The 19,005-nt window shown below is 49.7% G+C and overlaps 1 protein-coding gene across 12 annotated transcripts in view; it reads left to right on the top strand.

The window, feature by feature from the left end:
- LOC139417938 (phosphatidylinositol-3,5-bisphosphate 3-phosphatase MTMR4-like) overlaps positions 1–19,005 on the top strand; it is a 109,529-nt gene that overhangs the window by 27,882 nt on the left and 62,642 nt on the right. For all 12 annotated transcript variants that reach the window (XR_011635256.1, XM_071166934.1, XM_071166943.1 and 9 more), the window contains one exon: positions 15,579–15,668. Coding sequence is in view for 11 of the 12 variants with exons in the window: in XM_071166934.1 (XP_071023035.1) it covers positions 15,579–15,668 (90 nt within the window). In the remaining variant the exon portion in view is untranslated. The remainder of the gene's footprint in view (positions 1–15,578; positions 15,669–19,005) is intronic.

The following is a 19,005-nucleotide window of genomic DNA, read 5'->3' as shown; positions in this document are numbered from 1 at the left end:
TGGTGGTTGGATGGTACTGTTCTCTGTTAGCAGGTGGTGGTTGGATGGTACTGTTCTCTGTTAGCAGGTGGTGGTTGGATGGTACTGTTCTCTGTTAGCAGGTGGTGGTGGTTGGATGGTACTGTTCTCTGTTAGCAGGTGGTGGTTGGATGGTACTGTTCTCTGTTAGCAGGTGGTGGTGGTTGGATGGTACTGTTCTCTGTTAGCAGGTGGTGGTTGGATGGTACTGTTCTCTGTTAGCAGGTGGTGGTTGGATGGTACTGTTCTCTGTTAGCAGGTGGTGGTTGGATGGTACTGTTCTCTGTTAGCAGGTGGTGGTGGTTGGATGGTACTGTTCTCTGTTAGCAGGTGGTGGTTGGATGGTACTGTTCTCTGTTAGCAGGTGGTGGTGGTTGGATGGTACTGTTCTCTGTTAGCAGGTGGTGGTTGGATGGTACTGTTCTCTGATAGCAGGTGGTGGTTGGATGGTACTGTTCTCTGTTAGCAGGTGGTGGTTGGATGGTACTGTTCTCTGTTAGCAGGTGGTGGTTGGATGGTACTGTTCTCTGTTAGCAGGTGGTGGTTGGATGGTACTGTTCTCTGTTAGCAGGTGGTGGTTGGATGGTACTGTTCTCTGTTAGCAGGTGGTGGTGGTTGGATGGTACTGTTCTCTGTTAGCAGGTGGTGGTGGTTGGATGGTACTGTTCTCTGTTAGCAGGTGGTGGTTGGATGGTACTGTTCTTTGTTATTCGATGCTGCTGATGTGCACTGTCTGCAGTTTCTCTGCTCTGGCACGTGGCAGAGGGGGTGGGGAGGTAATGGGGATGTGAGGGGGAGGTAATTTTGAGGGGGAGGGGAGGGGAGGGGAGAGAGAAGTGGTTGGTCTTCTTTGTAATCAGTCTCTGTACTGAGCTAGGGTCTCTGTCTCAGTTACTTAAAAGACTTGACAGGTCTTGAAAACAATATAGTTGAAGCTCCTCATCGGGCTTTTACCAGGCCACTTCTCCTCATCAGGCCTTTACCAATCCACTTCTCCTCATCAGGCTTTTACCAGGCCACTTCTCCTCATCAGGCTTTTACCAGGCCACTTCTCCTCATCAGGCTTTTACCAGGCCACTTCTCCTCATCAGGCTTTTACCAGGCCACTTCTCCTCATCAGGCTTTTACCAGGCCACTTCTCCTCATCAGGCCTTTACCAGGCCACTTCTCCTCATCAGGTTGGCTTTTACCAGGCCACTTCTCCTCATCAGGTTGGCTTTTACCAGGCCACTTCTCCTCATCAGGTTGGCTTTTACCAGGCCACTTCTCCTCATCAGGTTGGCTTTTACCAGGCCACTTCTCCTCATCAGGTTGGCTTTTACCAGGCCACTTCTCCTCATCAGGTTGGCTTTTACCAGGCCACTTCTCCTCATCAGGTTGGCTTTTACCAGGCCACTTCTCCTCATCAGGTTGGCTTTTACCAGGCCACTTTTATCAGATCAGTGCAATGAAGGAGATGAGGAGAGGATTATTTTTTGGGGGGGGGGATTGAGAGAGAGCCCAGTTCAGCCCAAGGTCCTCAGGTTAATCTCATCTGTGCTCTCCAAACCCCCCCACCAAAACCACTCACAAGCCCATAGTGAGCTCTGATTGGCTAAGGCGCTGCATTATGAAACTGAATAGTTGGTTTCATAATGTCCCAAGCTGGCACCAGTACCAGAGCTTTTGCTTTTGGTATTGCCAACACAAATTATTTCCAGAGTTTCTAGCACTCATCTGCTAGCTTGCATCAAACATTTATTTTGGCATACCAATAAATGATTTTTTTGAAAACTCCAGTCCCCCCCAATCCCCATCCATCTCTCCTCCTCTTCCTCTGACTTGGTCATGTTTGTTTCTGCTGCAAATATATTCATTTTGCCAAATTGCCAATTTGCCAAAAAATACTAATTTAATTGATTCGTTTTTGTTTCCAAGAATCAGGTGCAATTCTAGCTCTCTGTCCTCTGTGTTGGCTAAGTGAATCAGAAGGAGTGCAACTGGCCTGCACCCGGGAGAGCTCCCCTTCTGCCCCTGGCCTGCACCCGGGAGAGCTCCCCTTCTGCCCCTGGCCTGCACCCGGGAGAGCTCCCCTTCTGCCCCTGGCCTGCACCTGGGAGAGCTCCCCTTCTGCCCCTGGCCTGCACCTGGGAGAGCTCCCTCTCTGCCCCTGGCCTGCACCTGGGAGAGCTCCCTCTCTGCCCCTGGCATGCACCCGGGAGAACTCCCCTTCTGCACCTGGGAGAGCTCCCCTTCTGCCCCTGGCCTGCACCTGGGAGAGCTCCCCTTCTGCACCTGGGAGAGCTCCCCTTCTGCACCCGGGAGAGCTCCCCTTCTGCCCCTGGCCTGCACCTGGGAGAGCTCCCCTTCTGCCCCTGGCCTGCACCCGGGAGAGCTCCCCTTCGGCCCCTGGCCTGCACCCGGGAGAGCTCCCCTTCGGCCCCTGGCCTGCACCCGGGAGAGCTCCCCTTCGGCCCCTGGCCTGCACCCGGGAGAGCTCCCCTCTGCACCCGGGAGAGCTCCCCTTCGGCCCCTGGCCTGCACCCGGGAGAGCTCCCCTTCGGCCCCTGGCCTGCACCCGGGAGAGCTCCCCTTCTGCCCCTCACCTGCACCTGGGAGAGCTCCCCTTCTGCCCCTCACCTGCACCCGGGAGAGCTCCTATCAAGTGGCTCCCTGACTGACCGGCACCTTGGCTACAAGCCCTGTGAGCGCCTGCTAGCAGCTAGGTCCTGGGCAGTTTTCAGTTCTCTTGCTCTCTCTCCCTCTTCACGTGAGAGAGCGCACATCTTGCGCTCGCTCGCTCTCTCGTACTCCCTTTCTCACACTCGCACACCCACACTCGCACCCTCCCGTTCAAGGCTAGAAATTTGGAATGACTGTGAGTGAATGGTAGCAGTGAAAAGTTTTTACCTAAATTTGATTTGTGAACTACTCCGTGAACACAAAACTACTTTACTATCATTCTGTTAATTTAGACGTTTTATCTACAGCCTCTCTATTCATGGATGTCCTGACCTCTGGTCACGTTTCACTGCTAATCCCGTAGAATTAGACACGGCGCTGGTCCAATGAATGTCTTTAACTTTCCCATCTTCAAAGGCACTTTTGGCTACCTTTTAGTTTTGCCTGATTCTTTGTGCGCTTTCTGTTCCTGTTTGGAAAAAGTTGCGATAGCCAATGGGAAAAACAAGGACACCCGAGGTCACGGCACAATTGCATTCCATGTCCAGGGGTGCGATCATTACGCCACTCTGTTGCGAAATGTTTTGCAACAAACCGTTTACTCCAAATGAAGAAGAAAAACGCAAACGAGAGTTTCTGTTGGACAAATTCAGATTCTGGTTCTGTTTGGACGGTTTGCTTCTGTTTTGAGTCTTAAACGGTTGTCAGTTTTCGTAATGAATACACCCCCCCCCAGGCCTTGTCCCTGTCGTTGATCCATGATGTCACAGGTAGTAGAATTTCCAGGCATTCTCTCGGAGGTCTCTGCATTGTCCCTGTCGTTGTTCTGATGGGTAGATTATCCACTGTGACGCGGAGCCCTATGACCTTAACAGGTTTTTAACACACAATCACTACACATTGCTGTGTGTATGAATCAACAAAAGAGTTGAGGCTTTTTCTCGAAGCCAGGGGGAGGTCCTTTGTTCAATAAGCAATCAGCCCAACCCATGACGTAGCTGCATCTCAGTCTGGTGAAGCACTCTTGGAACACACTGGTCTATGAAATATTTACAACCTTGGGGGAGAGGAGGGGGACTAGGTGTGATTCATCTGCTCCTCTGCCATCCGTCCCTAAACTGGGCCTCCCACTAGTCTGCCCACTGTTGCCGACGCTGGGACAATCCAGTCTGGGCCTCCCACTAGTCTGCCCACTGTTGCCGACGCTGGGACAATCCAGTCTGGGCCTCCCACTAGTCTGCCCACTGTTGCCGACGCTGGGACAATCCCCCTTAGCACTTTCTCTGGTGCTCTGTCTGTATCCTTCTTCTCCATTTTATCCATCTTGCTTTCTTGCCATCTCTATCAGTCTGAATCTCACCCATTTCTCTCTGTCGCTCTCTGTGTGTGTGTGTGTGTGTGTGTGTGTGTGTGTGTGTGTGTGTGTGTGTGTGTGTGTGTGTGTGTGTGTGTGTGTGTGTGTGTGTGTGTGTGTGTGTGTGTGTGTGTGTGTGTGTGTGTTTTACCTCGGTACGTATGAGCAGAGCTCTCCTGTTTCACTGCAACAGGTCGGCATAGACATGTACTGTAGTCACTTGTCATAAACTCAGGACCCTGTCTTTCAAAGATAATTTGTAAAAATCCAAATAACTTCACAGATCTTCATTGTAAAGGGTTTAACACTGTTTCCCATGCTTGTTCAATGAACCATAAACAATTAATGAACATGCACCTGTGGAACGGTCGTTAAGACACTAACAGCTAACAGACGGTAGACAATTAAGGTCACAGTTATGAAAACTTAGGACTCTAAATAGGCCTTTCTACTGACTCTGAAAAACACCAAAAGAATGATGCCCAGGGTCCCTACTCATCTGCGTGAACGTGCCTTAGGCATGCTGCAAGGAGGCATGAGGACTGCAGATGTGGCCAGGGCAATAAATTGCAATGTCCGTACTGTGAGACGCCTAAGACAGCGCTACAGGAAGACAGGACGGACAGCTGATCGTCCTCGCAGTGGCAGACCACGTGAAACAACACCTGCACAGGATCGGTACATCCGAACATCACACTTGCGGGACTGGTACAGGATGACAACAACAACTGCCCGAGTTACACCAGGAACGCACAATCCCTCCATCAGTGCTCAGACTGTCCGCAATAGGCTGAGAGAGGATGGACTGGGGGCTTGTAGGCCTGTTGTAAGGCAGGTCCTCACCAGACATCACCGGCATCAATGTCGCCTATGGACACAAACCCACCGTCGCTGGATCAGACAGGACTGGCAAAAAGTGCTCTTCACTGACGAGTCGTGGTTTTGTCTCACCAGGGGTGATGGTCGGATTCACGTTTAACATTGAAGGAATGAGCGTTACACCGCGGCCTGTACTCCGGAGCGGGATCGATTTGGAGGAGGAGGGTCCATCAGGGTCTGGGGTGGTGTGTCACAGCATCATCGCACTGAACTTGTTGTCATTGCAGGCAATCTCAACGCTGTGTGCTACAGGGAAGACATCCTCCTCCCTCATGTGGTTCCCTTCCTGCAGGCTCATCCTGACATGACCCTCCAGCATGACAATGCCACCAGCCATACTGCTCGTTCTGTGCGTGATTTCCTGCAAGACACGAATGTCAGTGTTCTGCCATGGCCAGCGAAGAGCCCGGATCTCAATCCCATTGAGCACGTCTGGGACCTGTTGGATCGGAGGGTGAGGGCTAGGGCCATTCCCCCCATAAATGTCCGGGAACATGGTGGAAGAGTGAGAACCCCATGAGGAGGGTTCACTCACTCACTCACTCACTCACTCACTCACTCACTCACTCACTCACTCACTCACTGATAAATACAGTACACAATACTAATGCAGGGGTTCTGGAATAATCCAGGGAATTCTAATCCAGCCCTAGTCAGATTAGGTCGAAAGCACCAGTCTCCCGACGAGGAACGACACGACTGCACATTGTTTCCAAGGAAGAATTGGGTGAGAAACTAGCCAGAGGAAGCAATTCTCTCAGGGGGGGGGGGGGGGGGGGGGGGGAGGAAGATTTTCGTTTCCATAGCAACCACACTCATTCAGATTTATTCAGGATGGCGACACATGTTCGTATGCCTTTCCTTTGTCTGTTTTTGCCTGATTTACCAGTCTGTGAATACCTGTCTGGGCCTGACTTACCAGTCTGTGAATACCGGTCTGGGCCTGACTACCAGTCTGTGCCTGACTACTGGTCTGTGAATACCTGTCTGGGCCTGATTTACTGGTCTGTGAATACCTGTCTGGGCCTGACTACCAGTCTGTGAATACCGGTCTGGGCCTGACTACCAGCCTGTGAATACCGGTCTGGGTCTGACTACCAGCCTGTGAATACCGGTCTGGGCCTGACTACCAGTCTGTGAATACCTGTCTGGGCCTGATTTACCAGTCTGTGAATACCGGTCTGGGCCTTACTTACCAGTCTGTGAATACCGGTCTGGGCCTGACTACCAGTCTGTGCCTGACTACTGGTCTGTGAATACCTGTCTGGGCCTGACTACCAGCCTGTGAATACCGGTCTGGGCCTGACTACCAGTCTGTGAATTCCAGTCTGGGCCTGACTACCAGTCTGTGCCTGACTACTGGTCTGTGAATACCGGTCTGGGCCTTACTTACCAGTCTGTGAATACCGGTCTGGGCCTGACTACCAGTCTGTGCCTGACTACTGGTCTGTGAATACCTGTCTGGGCCTGACTACCAGCCTGTGAATACCGGTCTGGGCCTGACTACCAGTCTGTGAATTCCAGTCTGGGCCTGACTACCAGTCTGTGCCTGACTACTGGTCTGTGAATACCGGTCTGGGCCTGACTTACCAGTCTGTGAATACCGGTCTGGGCCTGACTACCAGTCTGTGAATACCTGTCTGGGCCTGACTACCAGTCTGTGAATACCTGTCTGTGAATACCTGTCTGGGCCTTACTACCAGTCTGTGAATACCTGTCTGGGCCTGACTTACTGGTCTGTGAATACCTGTCTGGGCCTGACTTACCGGTCTGTGAATACCTGTCTGTGCCTGACTTACTGGTCTGTGAATACCTGTCTGTGCCTAGCTACCGGTCTGAATACCTGTCTGGGCCTGACTACCGGTCTGTGAATACCTGTCTGGGCCTGACTACCGGTCTGTGAATACCTGTCTGGGCCTGACTACCGGTCTGTGAATACCTGTCTGGGCCTGACTACCGGTCTGTGAATACCTGTCTGGGCCTGACTACCGGTCTGTGAATACCTGTCTGGGCCTGACTACCGGTCTGTGAATACCTGTCTGTGCCTAGCTACCGGTCTTAATACCTGTCTGTGCCTGACTACCGGTCTGTGAATACCTGTCTGGGCCTGACTTACTGGTCTGTGAATACCTGTCTGGGCCTGACTACCGGTCTGTGAATACCTGTCTGGGCCTGACTTACCGGTCTGTGAATACCTGTCTGGGCCTGACTACCGGTCTGTGAATACCTGTCTGGGCCTGACTACCGGTCTGTGAATACCTGTCTGGGCCTGACTACCGGTCTGTGAATACCTGTCTGGGCCTGACTACCGGTCTGTGAATACCTGTCTGGGCCTGACTACCGGTCTGTGAATACCTGTCTGTGCCTAGCTACCGGTCTGAATACCTGTCTGGGCCTGACTACCGGTCTGTGAATACCTGTCTGGGCCTGACTTACTTGTCTGTGAATACCTGTCTGGGCCTGACTACCGGTCTGTGAATACCTGTCTGGGCCTGACTTACCGGTCTGTGAATACCTGTCTGGGCCTGACTACCGGTCTGTGAATACCTGTCTGGGCCTGACTACCGGTCTGTGAATACCTGTCTGGGCCTGACTACCGGTCTGTGAATACCTGTCTGTGCCTAGCTACCGGTCTGAATACCTGTCTGGGCCTGACTACCGGTCTGTGAATACCTGTCTGGGCCTGACTTACTTGTCTGTGAATACCTGTCTGGGCCTGACTACCGGTCTGTGAATACCTGTCTGGGCCTGACTTACCGGTCTGTGAATACCTGTCTGGGCCTGACTACCGGTCTGTGAATACCTGTCTGGGCCTGACTTACCGGTCTGTGAATACCTGTCTGGGCCTTACTTACCGGTCTGTGAATACCTGTCTGGGCCTGACTACCGGTCTGTGAATACCTGTCTGGGCCTGACTACCGGTCTGTGAATACCTGTCTGGGCCTGACTACCAGTCTGTGCCTGACTACTGGTCTGTGAATACCTGTCTGGGCCTGACTACCGGTCTGTGCCTGACTACTGGTCTGTGAATACCTGTCTGGGCCTGACTACCGGTCTGTGAATACCTGTCTGGGCCTGACTACCGGTCTGTGAATACCTGTCTGGGCCTGACTACCGGTCTGTGAATACCTGTCTGGGCCTGACTACCGGTCTGTGAATACCTGTCTGGGCCTGACTACCGGTCTGTGAATACCTGTCTGGGCCTGACTACTGGTCTGTGAATACCTGTCTGGGCCTGACTACCGGTCTGTGAATACCTGTCTGGGCCTGACTACCGGTCTGTGAATACCTGTCTGGGCCTGACTACCGGTCTGTGAATACCTGTCTGGGCCTGACTACCGGTCTGTGAATACCTGTCTGGGCCTGACTACCGGTCTGTGAATACCTGTCTGGGCCTGACTACCGGTCTGTGAATACCTGTCTGGGCCTGACTACCGGTCTGTGAATACCTGTCTGGGCCTGACTACCGGTCTGTGAATACCTGTCTGGGCCTGACTACCGGTCTGTGAATACCTGTCTGGGCCTGACTACCGGTCTGTGAATACCTGTCTGGGCCTGACTACCGGTCTGTGAATACCTGTCTGGGCCTGACTACCGGTCTGTGAATACCTGTCTGGGCCTGACTACCGGTCTGTGAATACCTGTCTGGGCCTGACTACCGCCACAGCTTTAAGTTTATTCCTAATGTTCTCTCTTCCTCACTGTGTGTGTGTGTGTGTGTGTGTGTGTGTGTGTGTGTGTGTGTGTGTGTGTGCGCGCGCAGTAATTCCTGTAAATGGAGTCTCAGTCACTCTAAGGGATTTGAACGCCATTGTTTTTAAGAGCAGTAGGGACATCCCAATGTGGGGGCTTTTAGAACAGCAGTGACGAAGCAAAATTACATTGTTGGCTCGTCTGGTCACAGCCGTACAACAGACACTGTTCTTCTTCTCTCTCTCTCTCTCTCTCTCTTTCTCTTTCTCTTTCTCTCTCTCTCTTTCTCTTTCTCTCTTTCTCTCTCTCTATTTCTCTCTCTCTCTCTCTCTCTCTCTCTTTCTCTTTCTCTATTTCTCTCTCTCTTTCTCTCTCTCTCTCTCTATTTCTCTCTCTCTCTATTTCTCTCTCTCTCTCTCTCTATTTCTCTCTCTCTATCTCTATTTCTAGTCTGGTATGGTAGAGGTTTGATTTATTCATCCAGCTTCTCCCCACTTCCCCCAGCTTTTCATACAGCACCTGCCCACACCCGCTGGGATTTCTGTCCGACTCCCGCCGGTATTTACTGGCCTATATCAGCCAATGCGCTAGACGTGCTGTAGTTTGAAGAGGGCAGAGTTGGGGAGACTTACACAGGGTTTTCAGAAAAATACATATATGGGTGATCAATATTTTATTTCTAGGCAATGTAGTAAACTATAGCGTAATCCTATTTATGAAGTACATTTCCATGAAAAGATAATGTCCCTGTGCTTCTCCACGCAGGCAGCTACCCCCTACTCTATTTAATTGGACCGCACACACACACACACACACACACACACACACTAACATTCTCTTGAGCTACATTTTGCAAATAGGATATAGCCTACCTTTTTTAGGAGGACGATTTGCATGGAGAGATAAATGGGTTATTAATATTTATTGAAAAATGAGAACGCACTGTGGTAGCGTTTCCCTCACTGTGGTAGGGTTTCCCTCACTGTGGTAGCGTTTCCCTCACTGTGGTAGGGTTTCCCTCACTGTGGTAGCGTTTCCATCACTGTGGTAGCGTTTCCCTCACTGTGGTAGCGTTTCCCTCTCTGTGGTAGCGTTTCGCTCTCTGCGGTAGCGTTTCCCTCACTGTGGTAGCGTTTCCCTCACTGTGGTAGCGTTTCCCTCTCTGTGGTAGCGTTTCGCTCTCTGTGGTAGCGTTTCCCTCTCTGCGGTAGCGTTTCCCTCTCTGTGGTAGCGTTTCCCTCACTGCGGTAGCGTTTCGCTTACTGCGGTAGCGTTTCGCTCACTGTGGTAGCGTTTCGCTCACTGTGGTAGCGTTTCCCTCTCTGTGGTAGCGTTTCCCTCACTGCGGTAGCGTTTCGCTTACTGCGGTAGCGTTCGTTTCCCTCTCTGCGGTAGCGTTCGTTTCCCTCTCTGCGGTAGCGTTCGTTTCCCTCTCTGCGGTAGCGTTCGTTTCCCTCTCTGCGGTAGCGTTCGTTTCCCTCTCTGCGGTAGCGTTCGTTTCCCTCTCTGCGGTAGCGTTCGTTTCCCTCTCTGCGGTAGCGTTCGTTTCCCTCTCTGCGGTAGCGTTCGTTTCCCTCTCTGCGGTAGCGTTCGTTTCCCTCTCTGCGGTAGCGTTCGTTTCCCTCTCTGCGGTAGCGTTCGTTTCCCTCTCTGCGGTAGCGTTCGTTTCCCTCTCTGCGGTAGCGTTCGTTTCCCTCTCTGCGGTAGCGTTCGTTTCCCTCTCTGCGGTAGCGTTCGTTTCCCTCTCTGCGGTAGCGTTTGCGAGTGACACGCCTTTTCCCCCCCCCTTTTTTTTTTTCAATGGCGATCACATTTTTTGGGATTGCACACTAAACATGTTGGATTACGTAATGAAAAAAGAGGGGACTGCAGAATTGTATTATGTAGCATTGATGCGATGACCCTGTCGGGTCTGATCGAGGTGCGGCTCTGTTATGAGTTTTATAGTGCAGTATTAATGGGACGGGAGCCCGCGCCAGCCGCCGCTTGCTGGCCCATTTACCCGAGAAAGTACACTGTGTGCTGGGAAGACTGACGAGGGGAGTGCTGAGCAGAGCAGGAATCCTACGTCACTACGTCCAGCTACTAAACGTGGCCAACTCATCCACCACAGAGTGAGTTGTGCAGGAAGAAGATAAAAAATGAACAGCTAGACTGCTGTATTATCCCCTTCCTGCCTGTGTTTTGTGCGTGTTGGCTAGTTCATGCCCCCTCCTTGAGCCTGGCATTACATCTCTGTGAGAGGGTGCTGTGTAGCCATTCCTTATACAGTAATGTATAGCTCTGGTCTGGCACTTCTCTGTGTAGTGAGTGGTAGAGAGAATGCTTCCAGGTGACTACCTCATGAAGCTGGTTGAGAGAATGCCAAGTGTGTGCAAAGCTGTCAAGGCAAAGGGTGGCTACTTTGAAGAATCACAAATATAAAATCTGTTTTGATTTGTTTAACACTTTTGACTTGTACTGCATGTCAGCACTCCAGTTTAACATGATCATGGCCACACTTTGTCTGCTGCACCCCACATCTCTGTTCCATCACCCCGCATCTCTGTACCATCACCCCACATCACCGTACCATCACCCCGCATCCCTGTACCATCACCCTGCATTACCGTACCATCACCCGCATCCCTGTACCATCACCCCACAACCCTGTACCATCACCCCACAACCCTGTACCATCACCCCGCATCCCTGTACCATCACCCCGCATCCCTGTACCATCACCCCGCATCACCGTACCATCACCCCGCATCCCTGTACCATCACCCCACAACCCTGTACCATCACCCCCCTATTCTGTACCATCACCCCGCATCCCTGTACCATCACCCCACAACCCTGTACCATCACCCCACATCTCTGTACCATCACCCCGCATCCCTGTACCATCACCCCACAACCCTGTACCATCACCCTGCATCAAATCAAATCAAATGTATTTATATAGCCCTTCGTACATCAGCTGATATCTCAAAGTGCTGTACAGAAACCCAGCCTAAAACCCCAAACAGCAAGCAATGCAGGTGTAGAAGCACGGTGGCTAGGAAAAACTCCCTAGAAAGGCCAAAACCTAGGAAGAAACCTAGAGAGGAACCAGGCTATGTGGGGTGGCCAGTCCTCTTCTGGCTGTGCCGGGTGGAGATTATAACAGAACATGGTCAAGATGTTCAAATGTTCATAAATGACCAGCATGGTCGAATAATAATAAGGCAGAACAGTTGAAACTGGAGCAGCAGCACAGTCAGGTGGACTGGGGACAGCAAGGAGTCATCATGTCAGGTATTCCTGGGGCATGGTCCTAGGGCTCATCCCTGTACCATCACCCCGCATCCCTGTACCATCACCCCACATCCCCGTACCATCACCCCACATCCCCGTACCATCACCCCACATCTCCGTACCATCACCCCACATCTCCGTACCAACCCCCCACATATCTGTACCATCACCCCACATCTCTGTACCATCACCCCACATCTCTGTACCATCACCCCACATCTCTGTACCATCACCCCACATCTCTGTACCATCACCCCACATCTCTGTACCATCACCCCACATCTCTGTACCATCTGTAACCCAAAGCCAAGGGAGAGCCCCCCCCCCCCTACACACCGTTGTTAACAAGGTCATCTACATGTCATACCAATGTAGCAGGTACTGCTTCCACTGTCATCCCCTCAGGCTCTTGCTGGTTCTTTAAAAAAAATGTGGAACAGGGGGAGGGGGTGTTAATACTGGCACAGTCTGTTACATGGCATAACCAGCCTGACCAGTGAACCAGCCTGACCAGTGAACCAGCCTGACCAGTGGACTATGGTTTTTGGGTTCTGTGTTGGGTTGGTGGCAGTAATGGCAGATGTCCCCTCTGGATCCACATGGCAGTATGCAAGAGGACGTCTGCATGAAAAACCATCTTGGGAGGGGGGGGGGTGGGGGGGGCGGCTTGTCACTTTCACACGGCTGACAATAATGTAGGCTTCGTGGGCATGTATCAGGTGACGAAGCACAATGACCGTACTGCCATTTTGATTCTTGTCTGATATGAATCACCATGCAGCACGATGAGTAAAGATCCTAGTGTTCATGTGTCTGGTCTGGCTGTGGTGCAGACTGTACAGAGGGTCCTCTCGTCCCGTCCCCAGTGTGTCTGAGCCAAGGCAGAGGTGGATAGATGAAGGGAGGTAGGCGGGCACCTGAGACAGCTGGAATAGAGGGCGGAGGGAGAGATTAATGACGAGAGGATTATATCCTCCTGCTGCTCCCACAGTTTTTCCCCACTGTGGATTTTCAGGGACAAGCCCCCTGATTTTTAGCCCTCAGAAAGAGTTAAACGGAGTCTAATATTTTCCAATAATTGAACGTTGCGTCTCATCATATTTGCATGATGATATATTTTCTGTCACTGTAGCAAACTGGTTTGCTCTCGCGGCTCCCCCTGCAGACCTTTTTAGGAGAGTGTTCAGGCAAACGTTTATTCAGTGATACATTGTAACCACTGCCTGAACAACCAATGGCCCAGGACCAGGAAGTGTTTGCATGCAACAGTATAATCTACCAAACCTGAATGATTTGTAAAATGACAGACTAGGAGAGGTAATCCAATTGATGGAAATTGATAGTAAAATATAGTTCCATGCCATTGTTTTTTTTTCTTTTCTTCGCGTAGCTACACCCCTAGTCACCTTTTTTATAAAAACAAATGCTTACCTTGTTTGTTTTTTTGGTTGTATAAATCACGATCACGATCCTCATTCTTCTCATGCGCGAACATCTTCATTGATGAAGGGCTTGACCAGCTTCCCAGTTAGGTGACCTGCTGGGTGTGTTGGTGGTACCAGCTTCCCCGTTAGGTGACCTGCTGGGTGTGTTGGTGGTACCAGCTTCCCCGTTAGGTGACCTGCTGGGTGTGTTGGTGGTACCAGCTTCCCCGTTAGGTGACCTGCTGGGTGTGTTGGTGGTGCCATCTTCCACGCGGCGGCAGGGTAGCCTAGTGGTTAGAGCGTAGAGGGGTTAGGTAGCCTAGTGGTTAGAGCGTAGGGGCGGCAGGTAGCCTAGTGGTTAGAGCGTAGGGGCGGCAGGTAGCCTAGTGGTTAGAGTTTAGGGGCGGCAGGTAGCCTAGTGGTTAGAGCGTAGGGGCGGCAGGTAGCCTAGTGGTTAGAGCGTAGGGGCGGCAGGTAGCCTAGTGGTTAGAGCGTAGGGGCGGCAGGTAGCCTAGTGGTTAGAGCGTAGGGGCGGCAGGTAGCCTAGTGGTTAGAGCGTAGGGGCGGCAGGTAGCCTAGTGGTTAGAGCGTATGGGCGGCAGGTAGCCTAGTGGTTAGAGTGTAGGGGCGGCAGGTAGCCTAGTGGTTAGAGTGTAGGGGCGGCAGGTAGCCTAGTGGTTAGAGTGTAGGGGCGGCAGGTAGCCTAGTGGTTAGAGCGTAGGGGCGGCAGGTAGCCTAGTGGTTAGAGCGTAGGGGCGGCAGGTAGCCTAGTGGTTAGAGCGTAGGGGCGGCAGGTAGCCTAGTGGTTAGAGTGTAGGGGCGGCAGGTAGCCTAGTGGTTAGAGCGTAGGGGCGGCAGGTAGCCTAGTGGTTATAGCGTAGGGGCGGCAGGTAGCCTAGTGGTTAGAGTGTAGGGGGGGCAGGTAGTCTAGTGGTTAGAGTGTAGGGGGGGGGGCGGCAGGGTAGCCTAGTGGTTAGAGCGTTGGGCCTAGTAACCGGAAGGTTGCAAGTTCAAACCCCCGAGCTGACAAGGTACAAATCTGTCGTTCTGCCCCTGAACAGGCAGTTAACCCACTGTTCCTAGGCCGTCATTGAAAATAAGAATTTGTTCTTAACTGACTTGCCTAGTTAAATAAAGGTAAAATTAAATAAAAAATAGTTGACCTGCTGGGTGTGTTGGTGGTGTACTGACCGTAGCCCAGCAGTGGCCAATCCCGTCCTTCATTCCTCTGTTTGCTGAAGCCTGTGTAGCACCCTGCGTCAAAGATTGCTGGCACTGTGCTGAGTAAATGTTTGACGTTCGACCGTAACAGAGTTCCCGAAGCCTGTTATAAACTGAGGAAAAAGATATTGGTGCTTTATTGCCAAATTTCGTAACCGAACAATAACCCTTCCTCTAATTCTATAATATATATTATTATTATTTTCTATGACCCAGAACAGGGAAGAACAGGGAAGGCATTATATGGGCTTGAAAGATATTGCCTGGCCTGCACCCACACCACATCTCACCTCCTGTTGTCTGCCAATTCACCCTCCACCACTACCACATTGCATCGCAAATGGTCCCCTACTACCTCTTTAGTGCACTACTTTCTATGGGACCTGGTCTAAAGTAGTGCACTACTTTCTATGGGACCTGGTCTAAAGTAGTGCACCAAAAAGGGAACAGGGTCCCATTTGGGACTTGGGAGTCCATCTGATGCGGAGGTCTTTCACCTAATTTATTATCCGAGGTCGATCACGGTCAATGTTTCATCTGCTACGTGATGCCTGTGGACGCGCTTCCTCCGCTGAGATGGCAGATTACCATACAGATGCTTGCTGGCGTAGGATCTGGAAAGAGACTCCTGTGAAGGGAGTTAGTTGGGGGGGGGGGGGGGGGGGGGTTTATTGACCTTTTTCCTGGGCGAGCGACAATTTTGATTGAAGCCTCTGTTCTAGTGCTTTCTGTTTGATCTGGTAACGTGGTGCTGTACTGTTTTGATCTGGTAACGTGGTGCTGTACTGTTTTTTATCTGGTAACGTGGTGCTGTACTGTTTTGATCTGGTAACGTGGTGCTGTACTGTTTTTTATCTGGTAAAGTGGTGCTGTACTGTTTTTTATCTGGTAAAGTGGTGCTGTACTGTTTTTTATCTGGTAAAGTGGTGCTGTACTGTGTTTGATCTGGTAAAGTGGTGCTGTACTGTGTTTTGATCTGGTAAAGTGGTGCTGTACTGTTTTTGTTACTATGGGAATGTGTGCTGACGTGTCACCTGCTTGTCTTCCAGGGTGAAGAGGGACCACCCAGTCTGGAGTACATCCAAGCCAAGGACCTGTTCCCTCCGAAGGAGCTGGTCAGTGAGGACAACAACCTACAGGTGGGTGGCTGGGAACACACACACACACACACACACACACACACACACACCAGGTAGAGTAGACAAAGCCCACACACTAGGATAGTATTGTAAACATCTCATCTCTACAGTAAGCTATTTCTCTCTATGGGAATCTGCTGTGCGTGAGATGAGGCTGCTGTTCTGTAGAAACTCCGCTAGCTCATACTGTAGGTTCTGAAATACCACGTCCTATAGGGAAGGGTTGTAGTACACTAACTAACACTGTTCTCAGTGTTCATGCTTGTTCTAGAGTGGAGAGGTGTGTGTGTGTGTGTGTGTGTGTGTGTGTGTGTGTGTGTGTGTGTGTGTGTGTGTGTGTGTGTGTGTGTGGTCTTCATACTTACAACTCACAATTTTTTTAAAATTGTATTTATTTAACAAGGCAAGTCAGTTAAGAACAATTTTAAAAATTTACAATGTCGGCCTACACCCCGGCCAGACACTGGGCGTCGCCCTATGGGACTCCCAATCACAGCTGGGTGTGATACAGCCTGGATTCGAACCAGGGTGTCTGTAGTGACTCCTCTAGCACTGAGATGGAGTGGTCTACACTGAGCCACTCGGGAGCCCCTACTGATGCCGATATTTTTTATTTATTTGCATTTTTGTGTGTATATTTATTATTATTATTATTATTATTATAAAAACATGTTTTTATTTTTTATTAACCAGAACAATTCTAATCAGGTCAAATTCAAGAAAATGTTCAACCAGATTGGCAGCGTAAATGGAAATCATCTAACCTCATCCTCAGAGCAGTGATCCACAGTTACCCCGGGTTACCACTTCACGCAGGAGAAAGGGCTTTTAGAACTCAGTCAATTAGACTGGGTGTGGATTAGGCTAGGCAGGTGGCCGTGACATGGCTGGGTCTGGCTGGGTGAGAGACGGCTAGCTGCGGTGGCAGTGGGCCAAGTCTATGAGCTCATCTGTAATCCTGTTTGAAATTAGAAGACCGCATTGCAGAGTAGCTCCCTGGAGACCTGGAAGCGAGGCTACTATTGTTAAGTTGGTACTGCAGAAAAAAGGTGTCTGGGCTCAACACGTAATCAGGAAAGGGGGGATACCTAGTCAGTTGTCCAACTGAAATGTGTCTTCCGCATTTAATCCAACCCCTCTGAATCAGAGAGGTGCAGAGGGCTGCCTTAATCACTATCCACGTCTTCGGCGCCCGGGGAGCAGTGGGTTTAACTGCTTTGCTGAGGTGATTCGATCCAACAACCTTATGGTTACTGGCCCAATGCTCTAACCACTAGACTACCTGCAGACCAAGAATAGGGTAGAGTAGAGGATCAAATCCAACTTTTATCTAAATCATTTAGAATTGTAAAACAATGTTTTATTTTTTTTATTTTATTTAACCTTTTATTAACAAGTTATTAAGTACAAATTCTTATTTACAATGATGGCCTAACCCCGGACAACCACCCTGTGGGACTCCCAATCACGTCCGGTTGTGATACAGCCTGGATTCGAACCAGGGTGTCTGTAGTGACGCCTCTAGCACTGAGATGCAGTGCCTTTAGATGGCTGTGCCACTCAGGAACATTTATATTAAGAAAGTAAGAGGGTTGGGCATAATATGGTGGCTCAACTCCAGCCACTTTAATCATGGGAATTGATGTAAAATATAGTGGGGCAAAAAAGTATTTAGTCAGCCACCAATTGTGCAAGTTCTCCCACTTAAAAAGATGAGAGAGGCCTTTAATTTTCATCATAGGTACACTTCAACTATGACAGACAAAATGAGAAAAAGAATCCAGAAAATCACATTGTAGGATTTTGAATTTATTTATTTGCAAATTATGGTGGAAAATAAGTATTTGGTCACCTACAAACAAGCAAGATTTCTGGCTCTCACAGACCTGTAACTTCTTATTTAAGAGGCTCCTCTGTCCTCCACTCGTTACCTGTATTAATGGCACCTGTTTGAACTTATTGTCAGTATAAAAGACACCTGTCCACAATCTCACAGTCACACTCCAAACTCCACTATGGCCAAGACCAAAGAGCTGTCAAAGGACACCAGAAACAAAATGTATTGCACAATTGGTGGCTGACTAAATACTTGTTTTGCCCCACTGTATATATTGCTGTCATCCATCCTGGTCCTGACCACAGATTTACCTTTTAAATAGGTAAAAGGTAATTGGATGCTGCCAATACACGGCTTCAAAACACACAATGAGTATGTTTATAAAATACAAAAAAGAAATCCACACGAATAATATTAAACTGATTTAAGGCAGTAGGCAGATGATGCAATAGTCATGTAAACACCTTTACTCTGCTGATCTGAGTCAGAGTCAGGTCAAAATCAAATTTAAGTATAACGCCTTAATCGGCGTTCCAGCTGTGTATTTGACCTGCGCCGGGAACCAGCCGAGAGCCTCCCTCTTTATGCGCGTGTGAAGTGAGTTCGGAACAACTGAATGGAGGAGTAGTTTTTGTCTGAACTCAGAATCAAAATATGCTTCCCAACAATAACATGGTCGCTGTGGTAGAATGTTTTTTGTTTTGATTTGCGTTTTATCAGAGTGCCATCAGGTAGCCTGATTTCAGATGTGTTCATGTAAAACAGGATTTATTAGGGAAATCGTTCTTCTTGCAAAGAATGTCAACATTTAAAAAAAATCTAACTATTATATTAATCTCACTAATCCACAATCACGTAATTGTGTGCATGTAAATGATGTATTGGATAATGTGAGATTTTTCCAATTAAGCTTCTAGCATTGCTCGTGTTAGCGCAATGACTGTGCATGCTAGCTGTTCCAGTAGACTTCGTCATTGCGCTATTAGCATTGGCTCTAAAAACGTCCTTAAACTTTCTAAAAACGTCCTTAAACGGCACACAGACACAAAAATGGTATCCATGCTTTTATCTGACTCTGGGTATTTTTATTTATTTATTTCACCTTTATTTAACCAGGTAGGCTAGTTGAGAACACCTTTATTTAACCAGGTAGGCCAGTTGAGAACACCTTTATTTAACCAGGTAGGCCAGTTGAGAACACCTTTATTGAACCAGGTAGGCCAGTTGAGAACACCTTTATTTAACCAGGTAGGCCAGTTGAGAACACCTTTATTGAACCAGGTAGGCCAGTTGAGAACACCTTTATTTAACCAGGTAGGCCAGTTGTGAACACCTTTATTTAACCAGGTAGGCCAGTTGAGAACACCTTTATTTAACCAGGTAGGCCAGTTGTGAACACCTTTATTGAACCAGGTAGGCCAGTTGAGAACACCTTTATTTAACCAGGTAGGCCAGTTGAGAACACCTTTATTTAACCAGGTAGGCCAGTTGAGAACACCT

Source organism: Oncorhynchus clarkii, chromosome 10, assembly GCF_045791955.1.
Source record: "Oncorhynchus clarkii lewisi isolate Uvic-CL-2024 chromosome 10, UVic_Ocla_1.0, whole genome shotgun sequence".
Taxonomy (NCBI): Eukaryota; Metazoa; Chordata; class Actinopteri; order Salmoniformes; family Salmonidae; genus Oncorhynchus; species Oncorhynchus clarkii.
The sequence above is the reverse complement of the archived record's forward strand: the minus strand, read 5'-3'. Positions and strand labels throughout refer to the sequence as shown.